The sequence below is a fragment of the Salvelinus sp. IW2-2015 genome, linkage group LG25 (assembly GCF_002910315.2).
Source record: "Salvelinus sp. IW2-2015 linkage group LG25, ASM291031v2, whole genome shotgun sequence".
In the NCBI taxonomy this organism is placed as follows: domain Eukaryota; kingdom Metazoa; phylum Chordata; class Actinopteri; order Salmoniformes; family Salmonidae; genus Salvelinus; species Salvelinus sp. IW2-2015.
In genome coordinates, this window is record NC_036865.1 from 8,074,784 (window position 1) to 8,096,274 (window position 21,491).

At 41.6% G+C, this 21,491-nt stretch overlaps 1 protein-coding gene across 2 annotated transcripts; it reads left to right on the forward strand.

Moving 5' to 3' along the window:
- Positions 1–665: 665 nt before the first annotated feature.
- On the forward strand, positions 666–18,328 carry LOC111951902 (rho-related GTP-binding protein RhoQ). Of its 2 annotated transcripts, none has more exons than XM_023970227.2 (5): positions 666–1,199; positions 1,563–1,621; positions 10,314–10,478; positions 16,230–16,325; positions 16,588–18,328. In XM_023970227.2, the coding sequence occupies exons 1-5, from the start codon at positions 1,058–1,060 to the stop codon at positions 16,747–16,749; spliced, it is 624 nt and encodes a 207-aa protein (XP_023825995.1). In that variant the 5' UTR covers positions 666–1,057; the 3' UTR covers positions 16,750–18,328. The 2 variants fall into 2 exon arrangements, with proteins under 2 accessions (XP_023825995.1, XP_023825996.1); XM_023970228.3 differs by having other exon boundaries at positions 666–949.
- Positions 18,329–21,491: the final 3,163 nt, after the last annotated feature.

The window sequence follows — 21,491 nt, forward strand, 5'->3', positions numbered from 1 at the left end:
AATACAGCTGTTCCCACCATTATCAAACAGATGTGTGTGTGTGTGTGTGTGTGTGTGTGTGTGTGTGTGTGTGTGTGTGTGTGTGTGTGTGTGTGTGTGTGTGTGTGTGCGCTTGCTTGCAAGTGTGTTTGTTTGCTTGTTCTTCCTCCTTAAAAATCATGGGTCTGGGTGCGCTAATTCAAGGAGCCAGCCCACACCTGTCCAAGTGCCACACAGAGTCACAGAGACTTCTCTTCCTGCATACTGTATTTGCACAGCATCCACTCCCCGTGGTGTTTCCATCTGCAAGATCCTCACGCTACTCTCTCCACTCCCTCTTCAGGTCATCATGACATTGTCATACTTTTGTTTAGGCTAATGATTTGGGGCAATTATGCCATCATTTGGGATTAATTAGGACTAAAACCATAGAGAAAGTCTCTGGATTTAACACCATTATGCGTAGGGTATAGGCTATGACTAAAATGTTGTGTCTGAAGATGCAAACCAAGTGTAATAACGATGAAACAAAGGCTATTTGGATACACCTCAACAATATAGCCAAGTAGTTTCCTAAAGCATAATATCAATATAAACCATCCACAATCTATGGATTTTTACCAAAACCCCATTGGTCTCAGATATAGCTCCGCCTCTACAACAAGCGAACTCACCTTTTCTATAGTGCCAATGCAAACTAGGCGAGGGACCGAGAGTCAAGGGGCGAACTGGGGAACAGCGGGCTTCCAAGCGCGTGTCTCGCAAATACATCGACGATAGGGCGGGGGACTGGGGCGAACCCGTTTTGACTACTGGGACTTTCTAGACTTTGCTGAACCGGTAAATAGCCACCCTGCACAGTGCCTGTGTTTTTTGTGTATGCAGTGTGGAAATAAAACCCCTTTACGGCCACATTTGCAAACTGGACGGCAGCAAGGAGGAAGGAGAAATGGAGTTTCCATTGGTCTCGGTGAGTCGCGCATTTGGTCTCCGTCTCTGGTAATGCCAGTGGTGTGGGGATCTCCGTGCAGCTCAGGAAAACAGGGCGTCGGAGGATGGTGGTAATGATAGGATCATCATGGCAAACGGAACTGGTACTCTTATGTTGAAATGCGTTGTGGTTGGAGACGGTGCTGTGGGCAAAACGTGTCTGTTGATGAGCTATGCCAACGACGCCTTTCCAGAGGAGTATGTTCCCACTGTGTTTGACCATTATGCAGGTAAAATGATTTAGGAACATGTCATGATCTTACATTAACATTTAGGCTGTGTGTGTGAGAGTGTGTGTGTTCTCGAATTGAATCATTTCCAGTTACCTGATCCTTCCTAATAAAATCGGACACTCTGGTAATCTAGTTACTGTTGCATGAGTTTAATCTCTATACCAATTTGTTTGAATAGTCCCTACATTCCAATGTTCAGGGGAAGGTGAAGTGTGTGTTTGAATGTAGTGCACTGCTTCCATTTTCTACTTTCTTTGTCTCAGATTGCATAGGAATACATCTGTTTTCTATAATCAAAACCACTTGGGATAAGAGATCCCTCTGTCTCTCTCTAAACAAGCCTTTTTCATTGCTTTGCAGTGAGTGTCAACGTTGGCGGAAAGCAGTACTTATTGGGACTGTATGACACAGCTGGTCAGGTACAGTGAGTTTATTTTTACTCTGGCTGGTTGCCAAGCATGCCACGTCCAAGGACACAACCTCTCCCGATGTGCTCCCCCCCTCTCCCGATGTGCTCCCCCACTGTTAACCAATGGTGCTGTAGACACACCCACAAGCTTGAAATTCTGATCACTCTAAACGGCAACAGGTGACGGATTTCTCCACATTGCTCTAGTTTCCAGTCAGTCTGGTGTGTGATAGACCGTGGTTGGTAGGCCTAGTTAAGCCTTTCAATAGGTCTATTATGTAGAGAACAGGGGTCCTATGTCCAGTAGGGAGGTTGTCACTGTCTTGTTTATGGGTTGGTTCTTTACAATGTGGCATTCAAATCTGCAAGTGTATCACTCAACTCACACTGTACACAGCAGCACGCAGTCAAATGTGCACACCCATAACATTTTCACTCACCGTCCAGCAAGCTCTCGCGTAAACACACACTCACTTTCTCCTCTAAGACCTCTAGCTCTGTTTTTCCAAGCTGGGTCTTAAGTTAAGGCATGTTACATGCAGCGACTAATTGATAACACTCTCCCCCGAACCCGTCCAAATAGGTCCCGAACTGAAACACTATTCACCTGGTGAAAGGGTGAAAAGGTTTTGAGGATGAGAAATAATACTACGAGGCCCGTTTGTTCATTTAATAAAATATAAGTACATGAATAGTTTAGCTATTGTCTCCCAACAATCCCAAATATTTATTCCCACTCGAATCTGTGGCTACCATAACTCATTCTTTGGAGAAACTATATGATCTCAAAACTACGTTTCAGTAGTGTTTCACACAGCTTTCTGTTACTCTTTGGTGTTTGATTGCAATTCCATGTCTGGAGCCTTTTTTTTTGTTTTCTGATTCAGACCGTCTGTGAAATTGAGAAGTTTCCCAGATGTCGACTGTGGGCGCAGAGGCCACCGAGAGTAGTTACTTCTCTTCAAACGCAGCCCCTCCACTGCTCCACCTCGGCTGATCTCTTTATGCTTGAGCACAAGGCCAGCTGGTAATGTTTATAGCTTCAGCATCTGATCAAAGAAGGGAGTGCTAGAGGGAGGGAAACCCGGAAGAGGGAATAGAGAGAGACCGAGGGGCTGGCTGAGACAGAGGGGGAAAAAACAGAGTGAGTGGGGAGCGAAAAACTACAAATCTGCTCTGGAAACCTGTAATACAGCCCTGTAGGAGGCTCGGGCTGGGGGTATGGAAGAATGCAATGCTAAATACTATACCCCTCTCTGTTGAGGAATCTCATCCAACCCAGCCACCCATCCGCTAATTCACACTCTCCTGCTACAGTCCCCACCTTCTGCTCTGCATCAGACATGTTTTATTGGCTCCAAAGACCTTTTAATACTTATGCCCCTGGCAGAGCTGAAGCTCACAGAATCGTCAGCTTTTTCATAGGGGAAGATGATTAACCATTTGCTCAAAGAGAGGGGAAATGAGCCTCTCATTTTGTCTGTGTATCACTTATTCCACCACCCGTGTATTTCACACATCTATACGTAACACGTTCAGTCACATTTCTTAGCTCTTGAACATGTGGGCCAAGAACAGAAGGAACAGAATGGAATATACTTTATTGATTTGTTCATTCATCCCCTCCCTGGCTGATGCACTAATCATAGAAAGCTAGCATTGCTGCTGTGGATAGGAGGAGGAAGCAGGAAGTGGATGTTAAGTGCTGTTGTACCCATGGCAACACTGGGCTCTCTCTACTCACTCTACACTCTTTCCCTTTTTTTTTGCCGCTCAGTTTCTCATTTGCTCACTCCCTCCTGCACTCGCACACCTCACACTCAGTTGCACATGCCCACCCCCCCTTTTGTTTTGTATAGTGCCTCATTAGGTTTTGTACCCTCCCTGAGATGTGACCCCTAGACATCCCAGCAGGGGGTAGAGTAAAGTGGGCTCTGCTGCTGCCACGGGGCCTTGTTCCTCTCCACTCAGCTGAACACCAATGGCAGCACTAGACATGTCATTCACATTTGAACACTACAGCTAGATAGAGGTTGCTGATGGATGTTTTAAACTGTTTCACCGTTGACCACCATAGGTCTAAAGCTCCATTATTTGGCATGTGATGTAATCACCTTGAATGGGATACATCAGTCTGAACTATCACTTTAGTCCCCGTGTTGGTAAATGCTCAGACAGTTTTGAGGATGAGCCGTGAAGTACTGTAATATGAAATGCAGTTACTAGCTGGCAACCAACTACCAGTAAGTTACTGTACAATTCACAGTAAACATTTTACAGTGCAGTGTTCAAACAGTTTTGAGGATGGGCCATGAAGCGTAGTGCCTGCGCTTGTTATTCTCCTTGTGGCTATGTTGGAACAGGCGTCTCTGACACAGCTGCCAGGCACGAGGAGGAGGGACTCATTGATAACATAGACTGTCATGTCAGTGACTCGACACACTCACAGCTGAGATCACATACCCAGCCAAGTAGTAATGCCATAGAAAGCCTCGCCCTGATCGAAATGTAAGAACCCGTATGGGGAGAGTGGTTGGAATATGCCCTGCCATGAGTACCTTTATTAGTTTCTTAACCCTTAGCCTGCAATTTCTGCTCCCCTGTGGAAATCGAATTAACATAATAAAAAAATCCCTAGCAAAATCTGTCAGTTTAAACTAGAGATCTGTTTTTTTGCATGGACTGCGTCTAGGGTTGCACATTTTGGGGAATATTCAGATATGGGAATTAACAGGAATATGTGGGAATTAACGGGAATATAGGAATTAACGGAAATATATACAAATTAATATTAATACCATTTAAATGTAATATTTTTTGCATTGGATATTTACCATATCATTTGGAGACAAACATAAACCTTTTACCTTATTTTAAGTAGACATAATTGCAAATTATTACATCCTTCCAATAGAAAAATTATAAAATAATTTGTTACGAATTTAACTTTAATTAAATGAGTTGACTCTTCACATGGGATCATTTCACTGAACAACAAAATAAAGGGAATATTAAATGATCCCCAATGATCCATCGCATTTCCCAAAAACATTTTCAACATACATCTGTAAAATGATAATCTAGAAACTAAAGCTTTGGTTGTCTTCCTCTCCGGCTTCTATGTCTTCTCCCTGGACTTCCTCAATGTTCACCTCTTGAACATCAGACTCTGAGGCCTCATCTTCACTGTCACTTTCCAACCTTGTTGAGGATGGCTCGTTGTTAGGCTCAAAAAGCCTCACAGTTCCCAGATGACCACCAATTTTTCAACCCTTGTATTGGTCAGCCTGTTGCATGTTTTGTGTGTTCCCAAACAAGGACCAGTTGCGCTCTGAGGTGGGTTTTGGAGGATGATGGAGCCAAGGTGGTGGCTGGTCCACCAGGTGGCTGATGAGATATGTTGGCACGACTGCCATATTGCATCTCCATCCCAAAGCCCTTGATTGGAAGTGTACTTCGCCAGACTGCCAAGAACCTTGCCCTCATCCAGGCCAAGGTGGTGAGACACGGTAGTGATGACACCATAGGCCTTGTTGATCTCTGCACCAGACAGGATGCTCTTGCCAGCATACTTGGGGTCTAACATGTACGCTGCGGCGTGTATGGGCTTCAGACAGAAGTCTTCACGCTTTTTGATGTATTTCAGAACTGCAGTTTCCTCTGCTTGGAGCAACAGTGAAGTGGGCAGGGCAGAACGGATCTCTTCTCTTGCATCTGCAAGCAGAGTCTGAACATCAGACAGGATGGCATGTCTCCCTCAATCTGTGCAATGGCTACTGCTATAGGTTTCAGGCTCCTTACCACTCTCTCCCAAAATACGTCATCCAGGTGGATCCTCTTGATGGGGCAGACTGGATAAACATGATAAACACACTCCAATGGGTGTTGCTGGGCAGCTTCAATGTGGTGCTCCTATTCTTCTCACTGTGCTTGTGAGATAGATTGCTGCTATAACTTGATGACCTTCACATACCTAAACTTGGCTCTCTTGTAGAGGGTATCCATTGTTGTCAGTGCCATGATGTTCTTGAGGAGCAGATTCAATGCATGAGCAGCACAGCCATTGGGTGTGATGTGAGGATAGGACTCTTCCACTTTACGACAAGCAGCCTTCATATTCGCAGCATTGTCTGTCACCAGTGCAAATACCTTCTGTGGTCCAAGGTCATTGATGACTGCCTTCAGCTCATCTGCAATGTAAAGACTGGTGCTGGTCTGTTGTCCCTTGTGTCTGTGCTCTTAGTAGAATACTGGTTGAGGGGTGGAGATTGATGTAGTTAATTATTCTTTGGCCCACAAACAACTGACCACCGTCAGAGATGATTGCAATACAGTCTGCTTTCTCTATGATTTGCTTGACCTTCACTTGAACTCTGTTGAACTCTGCACCCAGCAAATGAGTAGATAAAGATGTCTGGTTGGAGGGGTGTATGCTGGGAGAAGAATATTCAGAATCTCTTCCAATACATTGCCTGTGTGCATCAGAGGTGAATCAGTTGCATACACAGCTTGAGCGAGACATTCATTCAGCATTTCTCTGACTACGTTCCTCATTGAATCAAGAAAAGACTTCTGATTCCAGGAGGACCATGAGCTGTTGCTTCCATAAGGTGTCTGATTCACTTTTGTCAGAGGTTGCTTGTTGTGAGCGCTGAGGGATCTTTATGCACTTGGCCAGATGATTCTGCACCTTTGTTGCATTCTTCACATATGATTTGGCACAATATTTGCAAATGTACACAGCTTTTCCTTCTACATTAGCTGCAGTGAAATGTCTCTACATATCAGATAGTGCCCTTGGCATTTCGGGTAAAGAATTAGAATAAAAATGAGTAATGTTTTAAAATTACAATTCCATGAACAGATACAGTTAGATTAAACAGCTCTTTTGAGAGAAATGTTTTAAAATGAAACATGTATGGAAATGGGTGAATTAACACTCCTCGGTTATCAGGCTCAAGCAAGCTAAAACCCACACGTTAGAAATGATTTAAACCACACTTTGCTGTAGGCTACTTTTACTAATTAACAAAAAATCATGTATGTCATCAAATAAAATTCACCCAGTATTGTAATCAAACTTACCAGAAAGCATGTAGTCTTGGCTCAGACAGTGTAGTAGTGTGGGCTCCATAGCATCTCATTAGTGTGCAAGATCAGCTGTACATGTGATGGAAGAATGCACTGTGCATGCAGAGGGTTGCAATTCCATTGAATTGGGGATAGTGTAACCAAACAATTTTTTTTTATTTTTTCACCTTTATTTAACCAGGTAGGCTAGTTGAGAAACAGTTCTCATTGCAACTGCGACCTGGCCAAGATAAAGCATAGCAGTGTGAACAGACCACACAGAGTTACACATGGAGTAAACAATAAACAAGTCAATAACATGGTAGAAAAAAAGAGAATCTATATACAATGTGTGCAAAAGGCATGAGGTAGGCATAAATCGAATAATTACAATTTAGCAGATTAACACTGGAGTGATAAATCATCAGATGATCATGTGCAAGAAGAGATACTGGTGTGCTCAAAGAGCAGAAAAGTAAATAAATAAAAGCAGTATGGGGGGTGAATGCCACAAGACCTAGAATTGCTTCATGTGTATCCCTCAAAAAAAGGTTCACTGTTATAAGCAAACTTTTAAAAATGAATTTAAGTAAAATTCCCCAAATTCCAGGGCTTACTTTCTGGGAGAATTCCAGAAATTTACTGGAAAGTGTCCGACCCTTTGCAACCCTAACTGCGTCTCAATCCACCGCATCCTTCTGCATATGCGGTGAAAGGTGGCAGAGCTAGAGCTGTGTTTGTCAGATCATGAGACATCCCGAAGAATCAGTCTCCTCAAGAAAACGTCTGTTGCATCCAAACGTTTTGGCCTACAAACTGTTATGACCACTCAATTGAAAGATGAGACCCTCACGAACATGATGTTCTCCATTTTTGTAGACATTTTTGCAAATGTATTTAACAAAAAAATACCTTATTTACATAAGTATTCAGACCCTTTGCTATGAGACTCGAAATTGAGCTCAGGTGCATCCTGTTTCCATTGATCATCCTTGATGTTTCTACAACTTGATTGGAGTCCACCTGTGRTAAATTCAATTGTTTGGACATGATTTAGAAAGGCACACACACCTGTCTATATAAGGTCCCACAGTTGACAGTGCATGTCAGAGCAAATACCAAGCCATGAGGTCGAAGGAATTGTCCGTAGAGCTCCGAGACAGGATTGTGTCGATGCACAGATCTGGGGAGGGGTACCAAAAATGTCTGCAGCATTGAAGGTCCCCAAGAACACAGTGGCCTCCATTATTCTTAAATGGAAGAAGTTTGGAACCACCAAGACCCTTCCTAGAGCTGGCAACCTGGCCAAACTGACCAATCGGTGGAGAAGGGCCTTGGTCAAAGAGGTGACMAAGAACCCTATGGTCACTCTGACTGAGCTCCAGAGTTCCTCTGTGGAGATGGGAGAACCTTCCAGAAGGACAACCATCTCTGCAGCACTCCAGTAATCAGGCCTTTATGGTAGAGTGGCTAGACGGAAGCCACTCCTCAGTAAGGCACATGTCAGCCTGCTTGGTATTTGCCAAAAGGGACTCAGACCATGAGAAACAAACAAGATTCTCTGGTCTGAATAAACCAAGATTGAATTCTTTAGCCTCACGTCTGGAGGAAACCTGGYACCATCGCTACGGTGAAGCGTGGTGATGGCAGCATCATACAGGATTCGAGGGAAAGATGAACGGGGCAAGTACAGGGAGCTCCTTGATGAAAACCTGCTCCAGAGCTCTCCGGACCTCAGATTGGGGCGAAGGTTCACCTTCCAACAGGACAACGACCCTAAGCACACAACCAAGACAACGCAGTAGTGGCTTCGTGACAAGACTCTGAATGTCCTTGAGTGGCCCAACCAGAACCCCGGACTTGAACCAGATCGAACATCTCTGGAGAGACCTGAAAATAGCTGTGCAGCGACGCTCCCCATCGAACCTGACAGAGYTTGAGAGGATCTGCAGAGAAGAATGGGAGAAACTCCCCAAATACAGGTGTGCCAAGTTTGTAGCGTCATACCCAAGAAGACCCGAGGCTGTAATCGCTGCCAAAGGTGCTTCAACAAAATACTGAGTAAAGGGCCTGAATACTWATGTAAATATCAGTTTAAAAAAWAATCTAAATGTGTAAAAATGTCTACACCTGTTTTTGCTTTGTCATTATGGGGCATTGTGTGTAGATTGAGAGGGGGGCTGTAACGTAACAAAATGTGGAAAAAGTCAAGGGGTCTGAATACTTTGAGTTCTCATTGTGTATTATTACTTTTATTACATTTTAATACTTTTCTTTCTCTTTTCTTTAACTGCATTGTTGGGAGGGGCCTCTAAGTAAGCATTTCACTGTTAGTCTACACATGTTGTTTACGAAGCATGTGACAAATGCAACTAGATTTTTACATGCATTCTCAAACAGTTTGAAATGGACTAGAAAGCAGAAGTATCAGCATATTTTCTGTAAGATATCAGCTAGGCTTCATGAAGGCTATTTCTATTTCCATCAGTTCTTGAAACCACTGCGCTCACAATAACCTTTATTTATTTAACTAGGCAAGTCATTTAAGAACAAATTCTTATTTACAATGACGGCCTACCGGGGAACAGTGGGTTAACTGCCTTGTTCAGGGGCAGAACAACAGATTTTTATCTTGTCAGCTCGGGGTTTCGATCCAGCAACCTTTCGGTTACTGGCCCAGCGCTCTAACCACTAAGTTACCTACCGCCCCCAAATGGTAATAACAGACACTATTGTGGCATCGCCACTAGGTCGTCCAAGACTTCTTAATTATCCAGTGCACAGAATTGAATTCACTTAGATTTTTCTGTTTTTTTACCTGAGCAATGTTAAGTTAGTTTGTTGAGCTAATCAGACGGTCATATTAACGATTTTAAGACCTATTGATTTACTTCCTTCAAGCTTGCCACCTCGTCCATCACCATAACTAGTCTTCATGTGTGCACTCTGCATGTATAAACTCGGGTCATTCAGAGTGTGCCGGGTGATGTAGAAGAACATCCTCTCAGAATTGGGTATCAGGGAGCAATGAGGAAATGCTTGATCTCATTTACACAGACCGGACCATGTTGGATATGTGAATTAGCTATTGGCGCCACACAATAAACTGAGGCCTATCGGAGATGGCAGTTTGTCTGATGCCTTCCACACTGCTTCCTGTAAAGTACTGCTAATGTGAAATAATGCCCAATAGCCACAGTCAGAGACAGAGAGACGAGCTGCTGTCTGATGGTCATCTGTAGAAATCGGCACATCCCTCCATTTCAAAACTAAATTCTAGTGGCTAAATGTTTATCACTCCCTTCATACAAAAGTGTTCATTGTTCTCATAAAACAGCCTGGTAGCTTGGCAGTGTGCTGTGTTGTGCATGGTGAAGTCCGGTAGATAAGCACAGAATAAGTTTGCTCTCCTCTCTGCCTCAGTGAGGAGGAGAAAAAAAGATTGCTGCATTTGGAGCTCATTTTTCCTACGGTTTAATTATTCATGAGTATTAACTCTGAGGATGTGGCAGTCTTTTGGTGGATATTATGTAAGGAAGGCTGTTGCTCTCTTTCTCCCCAGTGTCTTTGTTCCCCTCCCCTAACTTCTCCCTCTCCTGTGTCTCTTGTTACCCGCCCTTACATTTTTCCAGGAGGACTATGACCGCTTGAGGCCTTTGTCGTACCCCATGACCGATGTCTTCCTCATCTGCTTTTCTGTGGTCAACCCTGCTAGTTTCCAGAATGTGAGGGAGGAGTGGGTCACCGAGCTGCAGGAGTATGCCCCAAGTGTCCCCTACCTCCTCATAGGCACTCAGGTGAGCCACCCCACCGATAGCCTGTATCTATACTTTGTCCTGGCCATTTCACATGCTGAGTTTCACAGAGTGTACTGTATTCACCTGGCATGTGCTGTCCTCATCCACCCTACTCATTCTTACGMCCTACTTCACATTGACAGGGGAGGTGGATTATAAAACTGAGCCTCCACTTAAATGTACTGTACTCTGGTTTATTTAATTCTTAAGACCATTCACGAACATGCATGAAGAAATATAGGTGTATAGTTCTGAATCATTCAAAAGTAGATGGAACTTAATAGTAAGAGTAAATTTAACTTTTTCATTTAGTAACTCTCAAATACTTTCCAAAAGATCAAACCACACGTATGGGTGTCCCTCTGCCAGCAATTCCCTGGCCACCAGAAATAGAAAATGTCCATATTGGCGGTGGTGAGTTTAGTGGAGTGGGTCTGTGGTTTATCGTTCTTTCAGCTGATATTTACTTCTCTTATCAGTCCCACCGTAACTCACATTCTCACACTGCATACTGATATGGACCCAATCAATTCACAGATGACCAGAGCTACAAATCAAACACTACCACAGAAGTGTTCATGAATGTTTGTCTCAATAAAGAGTTTGTTACACGTATCAGTTGGGCATGTGCGGGGTAAAGTAGGGTCATTTTTTTTCTCTCCCCTTAATCATATAACGATTCACTTTTACCAGTTGAATGTAGACACAAATAAGACTTTTGTATTACCATTTTTCTGAAATAAATTATTAAAATGTGCAAATGAGGCAATATCTCATTAAATGCGTTTAAATCACCATTTTATTTCAGCGGGCTCTCTCTTTGAAATCACTTCTAAGATTATTCACAATGATATTGGGCTGGGCGCTGATAGGGGAAACTTTGAGTTGAAGCTTTTATTTTAGGCTATTTACAGAAAAATAACCCCCGGATGCTTTGCTAGCAATAGACAAGAAATCCACAGGGGCCGGCCAATTGGATCCTAGTCTGCTTAAGTGTGCAGCGCCCATCGTTGTTGGCCCAATAACCCAAATGTTTTATTTACCATTGTTATCAGGAAATATTCCAAAAGTATGTAAATCCGCTTTTGTGCTGCCGCTCCATAAGGGTGGAGAAAGTAGAGCTCTTAACAATTATCACCCCATTTTCAAGGCTTTCGTGTCTAGCTAAGATTCTTGAATCCTTGGTAAATGTACAACTTTGCTCTTTTTATTTGAGAAATGTGTTTTTGAATGTAAACCAATCAGGGTTTAGGCCTGGGCATAGCGCTATTACAGCAACCACTTTAGTTGTTTATGATCTTGTCAATGCTTTAGACACTGACAAACAAAGCAGCACATTTCGTATGAAAGGCTTTTGATACGGTTGATCACGCTATTTTCTTGAATAAGTTGTCCTCGGTAGGCCTGAGCTCCGACGCCTGTTCTTGGTTTCACGATTATCTTAGTGACAGACCTCAGATTTGTAAAGCTTGTGCTTAATAAGAGCAAAACAAAATTCATGTTTTTAAACTCTAGCGAGAATGTTTCAGATGAACTACATGTTCACTCCATTAGATGGTTCGCCAATCGAACGTGTCCCGCATATAAATACTTAGGCATTTGGATTGATGTGGATTTGACGTTTTAAAAACCATATGGATGAGCTGGTTAAGAAGCTAAGATTTAAAGTTGGCTTTTTCTACAGAAACAGATCGCGCCTTTCTCTAAGCAGGAGGAAGAAAAGTATTCAGTCAACCTTTTTCATATGTTCTTGGTTACTTATCAAAGTGCAGCTGCTGCTACTCTTAAAAGTTCAGATGCCATCTCCCATAGTGCCCTTTGTTTTGTTACAGGCGACAGTTTTGATTCACATCACTGAATCCTGTATCAAAAGGTTGGCTGGACTTCGCTAAAAACCTGTAGATCTCTACATTTGGCCCTACTTCATAAACTTCCATCTTATCTAACTGTGCTAAGTAAGTGTGCTAAGTAAACCTAACTGTGCTAACTAAGTATAGACACCTGAGTTGCCTAACCTGTTCACAGGATTGGTTAACCCTTAAGGTTCGTAGGGTCTCCACTGAGCTAGGTAAATCTGATTTCTAGTTTAAATGTTTTCAAATTGATAAAATAAGAAACAGATGCCTTATTTACATAAGAATTCAGACCCTTTGCTATGAGACTCGTAATTGAGCTCAGGTGCATCCTGTTTCCATTGATCATCCTTGATGTTTCTACAACTTGATTGGAGTCCACCTACGGTAAATTCAGATTAGACTTGATTTGGAAAGGCACACACCTGTCTATATAAGGTCCCACAGTTGACAGTGCATGTTCAAAAATAAAGCCATGAGGTCGAAGGAATTGTCCGTAGAGCTCCGAGACAGGATTGTGTCAAGGAACGGATCTGGGGAAGAGTACCAAAAAAATTCTGCAGCATTGAAGGTCCAAGAACACAGTGGCCTCCATTATTCTTAAATTGAAGAAGTTGGGAACCCCGAGACTCTTCCTAGAGCTGGCCGCCCGGCCAAACTGAGCAATCGGGGGAGAAGGGCCTTAGTCAGGGAGGTGACCAAAACCTCGATGGTCACTCTGACAGAGCTCCAGAGTTCCTCTGTGGAGATTGGAGAACCTTTCAAAAGTACAACTATCTCTGCAGCACTCCACCAATCAGGCCTTTCTGGTAGAGTGGCCAGACAGAAGCCACTCCTCAGTAAAAGGCACATGCCAGCCCACTTGGAGATTGCCAAAAAGCACTCTCTCTACAATGAAGAGGCAACTCTGTGATGCTGGCCTACTAGGCAGAGTTGCAAAGAGAAAGCCATATCTCAGACTGGCCAATAAAAAGAAAAGATTAAGATGGGCAAAAGAACACAGACACTGGACAGAGGGAACTCTTCCTAGAAGGCCAGCATCCTGGAGTCAGCTCTTCACTGTTGACGTTGACACTGGTGTTTTGCGGTTACTATTTAATGAAGCTACCAGATGAGGACTTGTGAGGCGTCTGTTTCTCAAACGAGTCACTCTAATGTACTTGTCCTCTTGCTCAGTTGTGCACCGGGGCCTCCCACTTTTTCTATTCTGGTTAGAGCCAGTTTGCGATGTTCTGTGAAGGGAGTAGTACACAGCGTTGTATGAGATCTTAAGTTTCTTGGCAATTTCTCGCATGGAATAGCCGTCATTTCTCAGAACAAGAATAGACTGACGGGTTTCAGAAGAAAGTTCTTTGTTTCTGAGCCTGTAATCGAACCCACAAATGCTGATGCTCCAGATACTCAACTAGTCTAAAGAAGTCCAGTTGTACTGCTTCTTTAAATCAGGACAACAGTTTTCAGCTGTGTTAACATAATTGCAAAGGATTTTCTAATGATCAATTAGCCTTTTAAAATAATAAACGTGGATTAGCTAACAACGTGCCTTTGGGACACTGGAGTGATGGTTGCTGATAATGGATCTCTGTACGCCTATGTAGATATACCATTAAAAACAGCTGTTTCCAGCTATGATTGTTAATGTTGTAAATGACTGTCTACACTGTATTTCTGACCAATTTGCTATTTTAAAATGGGCAAAAAAATAGCTTTTCTTTCCCAAACAAGGACATTTCTAAGTGACCCCAAACTTTTGAACGGTAGTATATTATTTACAACATATCAAAAATTCTCTCTTGGCAAGTCTGGAGAATATATCTAAAGATAACCACACAAGTTGCTGAATGCAGATGCTTCTGAAGCTAAGAAATTAGTTGGCGTGTCAGAAAAGTCTGACTTTCGGGAAATGGGAGTTAAGGACAAGTACACTGAATTCAGACTACCAAACACCATCTCTTGAAAGTAAGTTACCAAATATAGTCCAGTTTGTAACATTCTCTATGAAATGGGCTTTTTAAATTCTGTAATTTAATATAGTGAGCTTTGAAATTGTTGATGTATGTCCATTTTAAAGTGGTTCAAATGTAGTGGACGGTGGTATGACAAACCTAAAGAAATACACGTTTAAAAATCTTGATAAATGTATATGTTTACTTTTTTTWAAATACTAATATTAATGGACCAAAATACCAACAAATCAAAAATTGTAAAAAGGCAGCCTGTGGTGCCTGGCCTCATATTGGGTGTTAGTAAGAGAGGAACAGCGTGACTGAGCATGGATTGTGTGTGTGTGTGTTCTGCACTCAAAAGAAAATGAAGGGACAAATGCCTCATGGTTGAATTCAATCACAAAAACATATGACGGAATAATATAATAGAGAACCAGCAGGGTAGCCTAGTGGTTAGAGTGTAGGGGCGGCAGGTAGCCTGGTGGTTAGAGCGTTGGGCTAGTAACCGAAAGGTTGCAAGATCGAATCCCCGAGCTGACAAGGTAAAAATCTGTCGTTCTGCCGCTGAACAAGGCAGTTAACCCACTGTTCCTAGGCCGTCATCGAAAATAAGAATTTGTTCTAAACTGACTAGCCTAGTTAGATAAAATGAAAACAAGGTTTGGATTGTGTAAAGGACTAACATGGCACATTTCTCAAGATGAACATTGTCTGTTTGAATACTACAGTGAAACTCCATAGAAGAATCGTGAAACAGAGGAAGAGCAACTCTTTGGTAATTGAAGTCAAATGTGGGGTGCTCTTTGAAAATGGGGAAGAAGATCCATTTGGTCTCCCATCTAGTCCAGCTCTGCTTAGCTTTGATATTTGCCACTGACTGTTACCAATCATGTGAGTGATTGAGAAATCGCCACTTAATAGATTCATTGTTGAGTTCAAATTCATTCCAAAGGGTAGGTTTAAATTCAACTGAAAATAGACAATACAGGGTTTCAAGCTTTGGTTAATTTCAAATGGAATAGAAAAGTTAATCAAAAAATCCAAAATCCAATCAAACTGCATTTTAAGTTTGTGCTGTTTTAGTCCTATTTTTTTACATACATTTTTGGTTGAAATGGAGATGTGAATTCAGGACATCAATTATTAATTTTAGACAAACTGGAATTAAAGCCAGACTCTGTGGCACAAATGGAACTACCTAAGCAGTAAATGCATCTCCTTTTAAATGTTTGCTTGTGTTGTTAACCAAACAAAATGTAACATTTTTGTAATCCAGTAAATAGCCTTCAGTTTAAGGCTATTTTACAAACTAATGTAACAGTATTTTAAAAAACTTTTTAAATGAGTAAAACACAATGGACACATTGAGGTTACTGCAACAAAGATATTGTTATGTAGTCATAGAAAGTGTGCATGTTCAAGATAGCATGAAAAAGTAGCAGGTCTGTGGAGATCTTCACAATTGCGATTTAATAATCTGTGCTTAATCTCGAATGGCATTGATCAGTTGCACGACGTATTTGAATGATCTCAATTGCAATCAAGGTCCTTTGTTGTGCTAGATGGAGCACAGTGATAACGTTGTTGTATAAATAAACTTAATATCTGACATTGTATTCCCTTTTGAACTTTTGATTTTTAAATGGTTGAAAGTGCAGCAATAACAATTTGTGAGAGAATTAAACCAAAAATCTGACATTGAGAATTTGGTTGTGGTTTTTGATGGTTGAAAGGATGGTCATAACACATTGTTAAATTCCCAAACTTTTGGGTGAAAATAGGTTGTAATCTCATTGATCAACGTATTAACTAAATATTACCAAATGATTTGCGTTGAAATGATGTGGTGTGCTCAGTGGGTAGTTGAATGAACAAGTTGCTTAAGAAGCAACCTATCTGCTGCCTTTCTGATTGGCTGTGCTGATTGGAAATGTTGTCTCTCCCTGTTTCAGATTGACCTGCGTGATGACCCCAAGACCATTGCCAAACTGAATGACATGAAGGAAAAACCCATCACCACAGAGCAGGGCCAGAAGCTAGCCAAGGAGGTACGTACCACTGTGGGGCCAGGAGGGAGGTTAGAAATCATTTTTAGTGTGTAGGAGAGACAAGTGGTCTACCTTACTTTACACAGATGGTCTGTCCCTCGTCAAACCAATTCTGTATTAAAATTATTATAAAGCTTGTATATATTCAGTTTTGGGCATTTGTTGATTTGAGTCTCACACACAAGACTTCCTCCCCAAGCTAGCTTGGTGATGAGGTTAACCCTATGTTGATAGTTTTGAGTGACAGCCTGTTCCTCTCCAGATTGGTGCGTGTGTCTACGTGGAATGCTCGGCTCTCACCCAGAAAGGACTGAAAACTGTGTTTGATGAGGCCATTATCGCTATCCTGAACCCCAAGAGGAGAAAGGGAGTCTTGAAGAGAAGACTGGGGCCACGCTATATCAACTGCTGCCTCATCACGTGAGAGGTGCAAACATCCAAAAACACCTGGGTCATATTTATTAGGGCATGCAATGGAAAATGTTTTAAAACATGTGAAAACGGAAAACAAAAACAAGCATTTCTTATTGGACAATATCAGGAAGCCCCACCCTGTTTCAGACTGTTTTCTTCCATTTGGTGCCTAATGAATACAAACCAGAACGAATGACAGAGACCGCGGAGAGGACATAAAAGGGGGGAGAGAGACTGAAGGACCAAAACGGACAAGGACCCTATTTTTAGTTCGGGGCTCTTGAGAGATTTTGTCTTTCCTGCTGTCGACCAATGGAGTTAGGGGGCAGCTTTACTACCAAAGGAGCACAATACCCAAGTCAACAACGCCCTTCAGTAAGACTTTATTTGCCTTTATAAGTACTTTTYTTTCTTAACTTTAACAAAACATATTTTTCCTGTACAAAAATGCTTACAGCATGTAAGCTGTCAGAAAACACATGGGTTTCACGTGTCCATTTAACTCCTGATATGACATGTATTTTTAGTAATGAATGGGTTGATTGCATTTATTGAAGGYGCTTTCCATCAAGCCTCCAAGCGCTTTACATTTTGTGTTTGAGTAACTCACCTCAGCCACAACCAATGAAATACTTTGTTTAAAAGAACAGGCTATTCCCCTCAACTATGAGGAGTTGTCTTTTTTTCTACTAATCCCATATTTTATAACATTATCCGCTCTTCTTGCTCAGTTTGCGGTGCCTGCAGTATTATTACTAAACTTGGACTTGAATTAATCAGTAACCCAATGGTGGCCAAATAATTGAATGCGCACACAGCTGCGTGGGATACAGGGATGTGGGGAGAGAGGCACACATGAAGCACAGTCCACATACCTATCCTTGTCCAATAAAGCACAGTTAAAAGTCGACCCGCGAACCCCTACCCTTAGCATTATCGTGCTGACCTGAACATACTGTGTACCAATGGCGGATGCAGAACCAGTCCATCCCAATTCAGCTCAGTTCGGCTTGGCTCAGTAGTGTGAAAAGGGTACCTCTCAATTCTGTCATTGAAGCACAGAACATACCATGGTTACAACATCCACCCCCAATGGCCAAGGAGGTGCACGCATGAGCACAATAAGCCTCCTCCAACCATATTCCAACTCCCGATTTCTCCATATTCCAACCCCCGATTTCTCCATATTCCAAACCCCGTCTTCAGACACGTATGCCTTCCCCAGCCGGAAGAGAGCTCTTCTTTTTTTATTTTGTTGCATTTTTCTATCCATTGGGAAGGTGCTTGCTGACTGCCTGATCTTACAGTTGTTGTTTTTTTAGGTCAGAGTTGGACTTGTTGATTTTTAAAAGCTTTAATGTATATGGTGCTCCTCTCTTTCTCGTTCTCTGTCCCAGCCCGCTGTGCTGTGTACTGTTTTTCCTAGAAGAGCAGAATGGATTATCGAGTGTTAACATTCTCTATTTACCAGGAAGTTGTTGCACATGCTGCTACTGAGGTAAATTGAATGGATCTTTAGCGGTGCAGAAACAAGTGCAGCTTCCGGTTAATCCTTTTCTCTACTCAATAAATGTGTTTTACTATCTAAAGCCTTTCTTTGGGGTCTTCCTTGAGGTTGAACTACTAAGAGGATGTGTTACAGGACATATTATGATGTTTGGTTATGTATAGATGTTGTTTTTATAAGTACAGTATTGGGCACAATTGATTTGGATCAGTTGCTAGCTAGGCCATGGTGACCTCATACAGGAAGGAGTGTCTTCGAACTGTGTCACACATGTGATTCCTCCCGAAACCCAGAACAACAAAGACCATGAATCACACAATGCAATCCATAGAACAGTAATTTGAGGAAAGTGTTGAAATGACATTTGTATCTAAAAGCATAATTGAGAAATAATTGATCCAAGTTTAAGACTCCATAGTGTTTAATCTGTAGGTGCTACAAAGCAAACATTGGTGTCATGTTAAGCTTTACAGCTTGCTCTGTAATATGAGTAGTATTTTCTAAAAATGTTTAATTTGGCTAGTTGTTTAATATTTTCTAACGGCATCTATGCTACTTTGAAAGTTAAGATCCAATTTGTAAGCATTTTCCAAGAGTGAATGTGAAAATGGTCACCCTCTGCTGGTAATTTGCGGGATGTGCAATGATACAAGTATTGTAAAAGGAGGGCTGTTATTGGTTACATTGCCTACTATGCCATTTTCTCTGGAAAAAAATGGGCCAAATGGGCCATAACTTTTAAACTAGCAGAGATCCCATTCTGGAACTTTGATATGCACGTAGAGTATATTATGTTCAGCAATATTTTAGCATGTGCCTATTTATTTTTCAATATTCATAAATTAATGTAAATGTTTTTTTAAATTGAAATCAAAATAATACTCATTACAGAGCAAGCGGTGAAGCTTCAAATGACCCAAATGTTTGCTTTGTAGCATCTACATTTTCCAAGGTAATGTAATCGAACTACTGGATCGCATCTCTAGCAACTAAAAGATGAGAAAGTATGAATTTGATTATAGAACTGAAAATATCAGTATTTCTACCGATAAATGTGTGCTTTCATGTTTTTCTTTGGCAACTGTGGTATAAGTGGGACAAATGCCTCCATTCTGTACATTACCTTGGAAAAATTAACTCCGCAAAGGGACTGGGCTCCGCCTCATCCCGCTGTGTCATCCATTACTTCCAAGGTAATGTACAGAATGTCGGCGTTTATCCCTTATACTTTTAGATTAAAATTGTCAACAATCCTTCCCCCATAGGACTATTCTATGGATTAGTAAATGGTTCCGAAATGACCATCTTTGAAGCTTGAGGAAAAAATACTTCCAGACACAGATCTCGATGACCAGAATCATACATTATATGGTTTGGGTCAGGTCACATGCTCAGGAAAAACTGCTGGCCCTAAATGTGTGTGCTTCAAAGTCTGAATATACAGAATGACCAGAAAAGATCACAGAAAGCTGAACCAGATTCATTCTTTAAGGGCAGCTTCAAAGCTAAATCAAGTCATTGGGAGCTTGAGACAAGGTTCTATCTGCAAAAAGATTATTCTGAGATAATTGGCTTTATAATTCTGAACCCTCTTTGGTTTGTTTTATCTTGTATTCTTTTGAACTTAACAACATGAATTGGGGGTATTTAGAGTATTATATAGGTAGAGAACATTGGACAGAACAAGGCTAATGTCAATAAAAAAAAATTGACAAAAACGCAGATAGAACCTTACAGTACCAAGCTCTCGTCATGTTGATTTGCAGAAATGTTCATCTCGGAACCCAGGACCAGATTTACGCACACACTGGCCAGCTGCTCGATCACGAGAGACTACAGAAAAATCTACATTTAAGCTGAGGGAATAGATTCAAGAACAGTCCACAAAATCCAGATAAAGACACTAGGTTAGGCCCTAAGACCCAACCCAGATGAGTATTTGTGTGGTCTCAAGACCACAAGATCAATTTAAGACTCAGGCAGAGGAACTGCTGTGTTGTGCAACATCAGTTAAACTAACGGCAACGGTGTCAGTGGAGTAAAGATATCTTAAACACTAACACATAAATAGACCAGACAAATTCCTGGGGGGGGGTGGGTATATCATAAAGCATTTAAACATCACAGCACAGTTGAAAAATGTATGGCAAATAGAAATCCAGTATGGATGGTGTTAAGAGAGGGATGGGAGGGGTTGAGTGGAGCTAATAAGATTAACTCATGTAAAATATACTGTGTGTGTGAAATGTATATAGGTTCAGAACTTTTGTGTGAGAGCACAGTTAACAATATATGGCAAATAGAAATCAAACTGGATGGTCTTCAGAAATAGATGGGAGAGGTTGAGGGTAGCTGAAGGATAGAAGTAAAAACAAATGAAAAGAGAACTATTGTAAAATAGATTGTGTACATTTTATATAGTATGTATAATCTGGAAGTAGAAGTTTAAGTGTTGTTCATTAGTTTACTCCAATTAGGGGAGGGGTATATATATWTTTTTTTAAAGATGTGTGTGGTGTACAGTGCATTCGGAAAGTATTCAGACAAATCTACTTAAAAATCTATGGCAAGACCTGAAAATGGTTGTCTAGCAATGATCAACAACCAATTTCACAGAATTTTGAAAAGAATACTGGCCAAATGTCGCACAATCCAGGTGTGAAAGACATCGCTGTAATCCCTGCCAAAAGGGCTTCTACATAGTATTGACTCGGGTGTGAATACTTAAACAATTCAGCGACTGAAACAAATACATCAGATTACACATATTTAAAAAGGAGAGCAAATCAATATACAATCCTGAAATCAGCTGTGGCTGTCAATAGTAAAACATGTTAGTGAACCTGAATCTGGAAAATTGATAAAGTCGCTTACGGACATGGTAGACTCCTCCTCATCACCCTATTCACGTTGTGCAATTTTTATGTCCCTGATACTGAGTTACCTTCCAGCGACTCCTCAGAAGCTTGTGTGCATCGTAGAGCAAAACAAGAATGTTAAATGTTCGTGAGTCTTATCTGTCGATGTTGGTGACGTAGCTCAAACGGTTCAGTCTGGACAGATGGTTTTGTGAGAAGACATCTTCGAAATTTGGACGTGGGCTTCAAACTTCAGACGACTGCCGTAGAGCTTGTGGATGTCGTAGAGCAAAAACAAACGACACTGGTGAGGTCATATGAGTTGCTAGCTCAAACGTTTTGGGTTTTACATAAGATTTTGTGACAATTTCTTGCCTGGATTCTCAT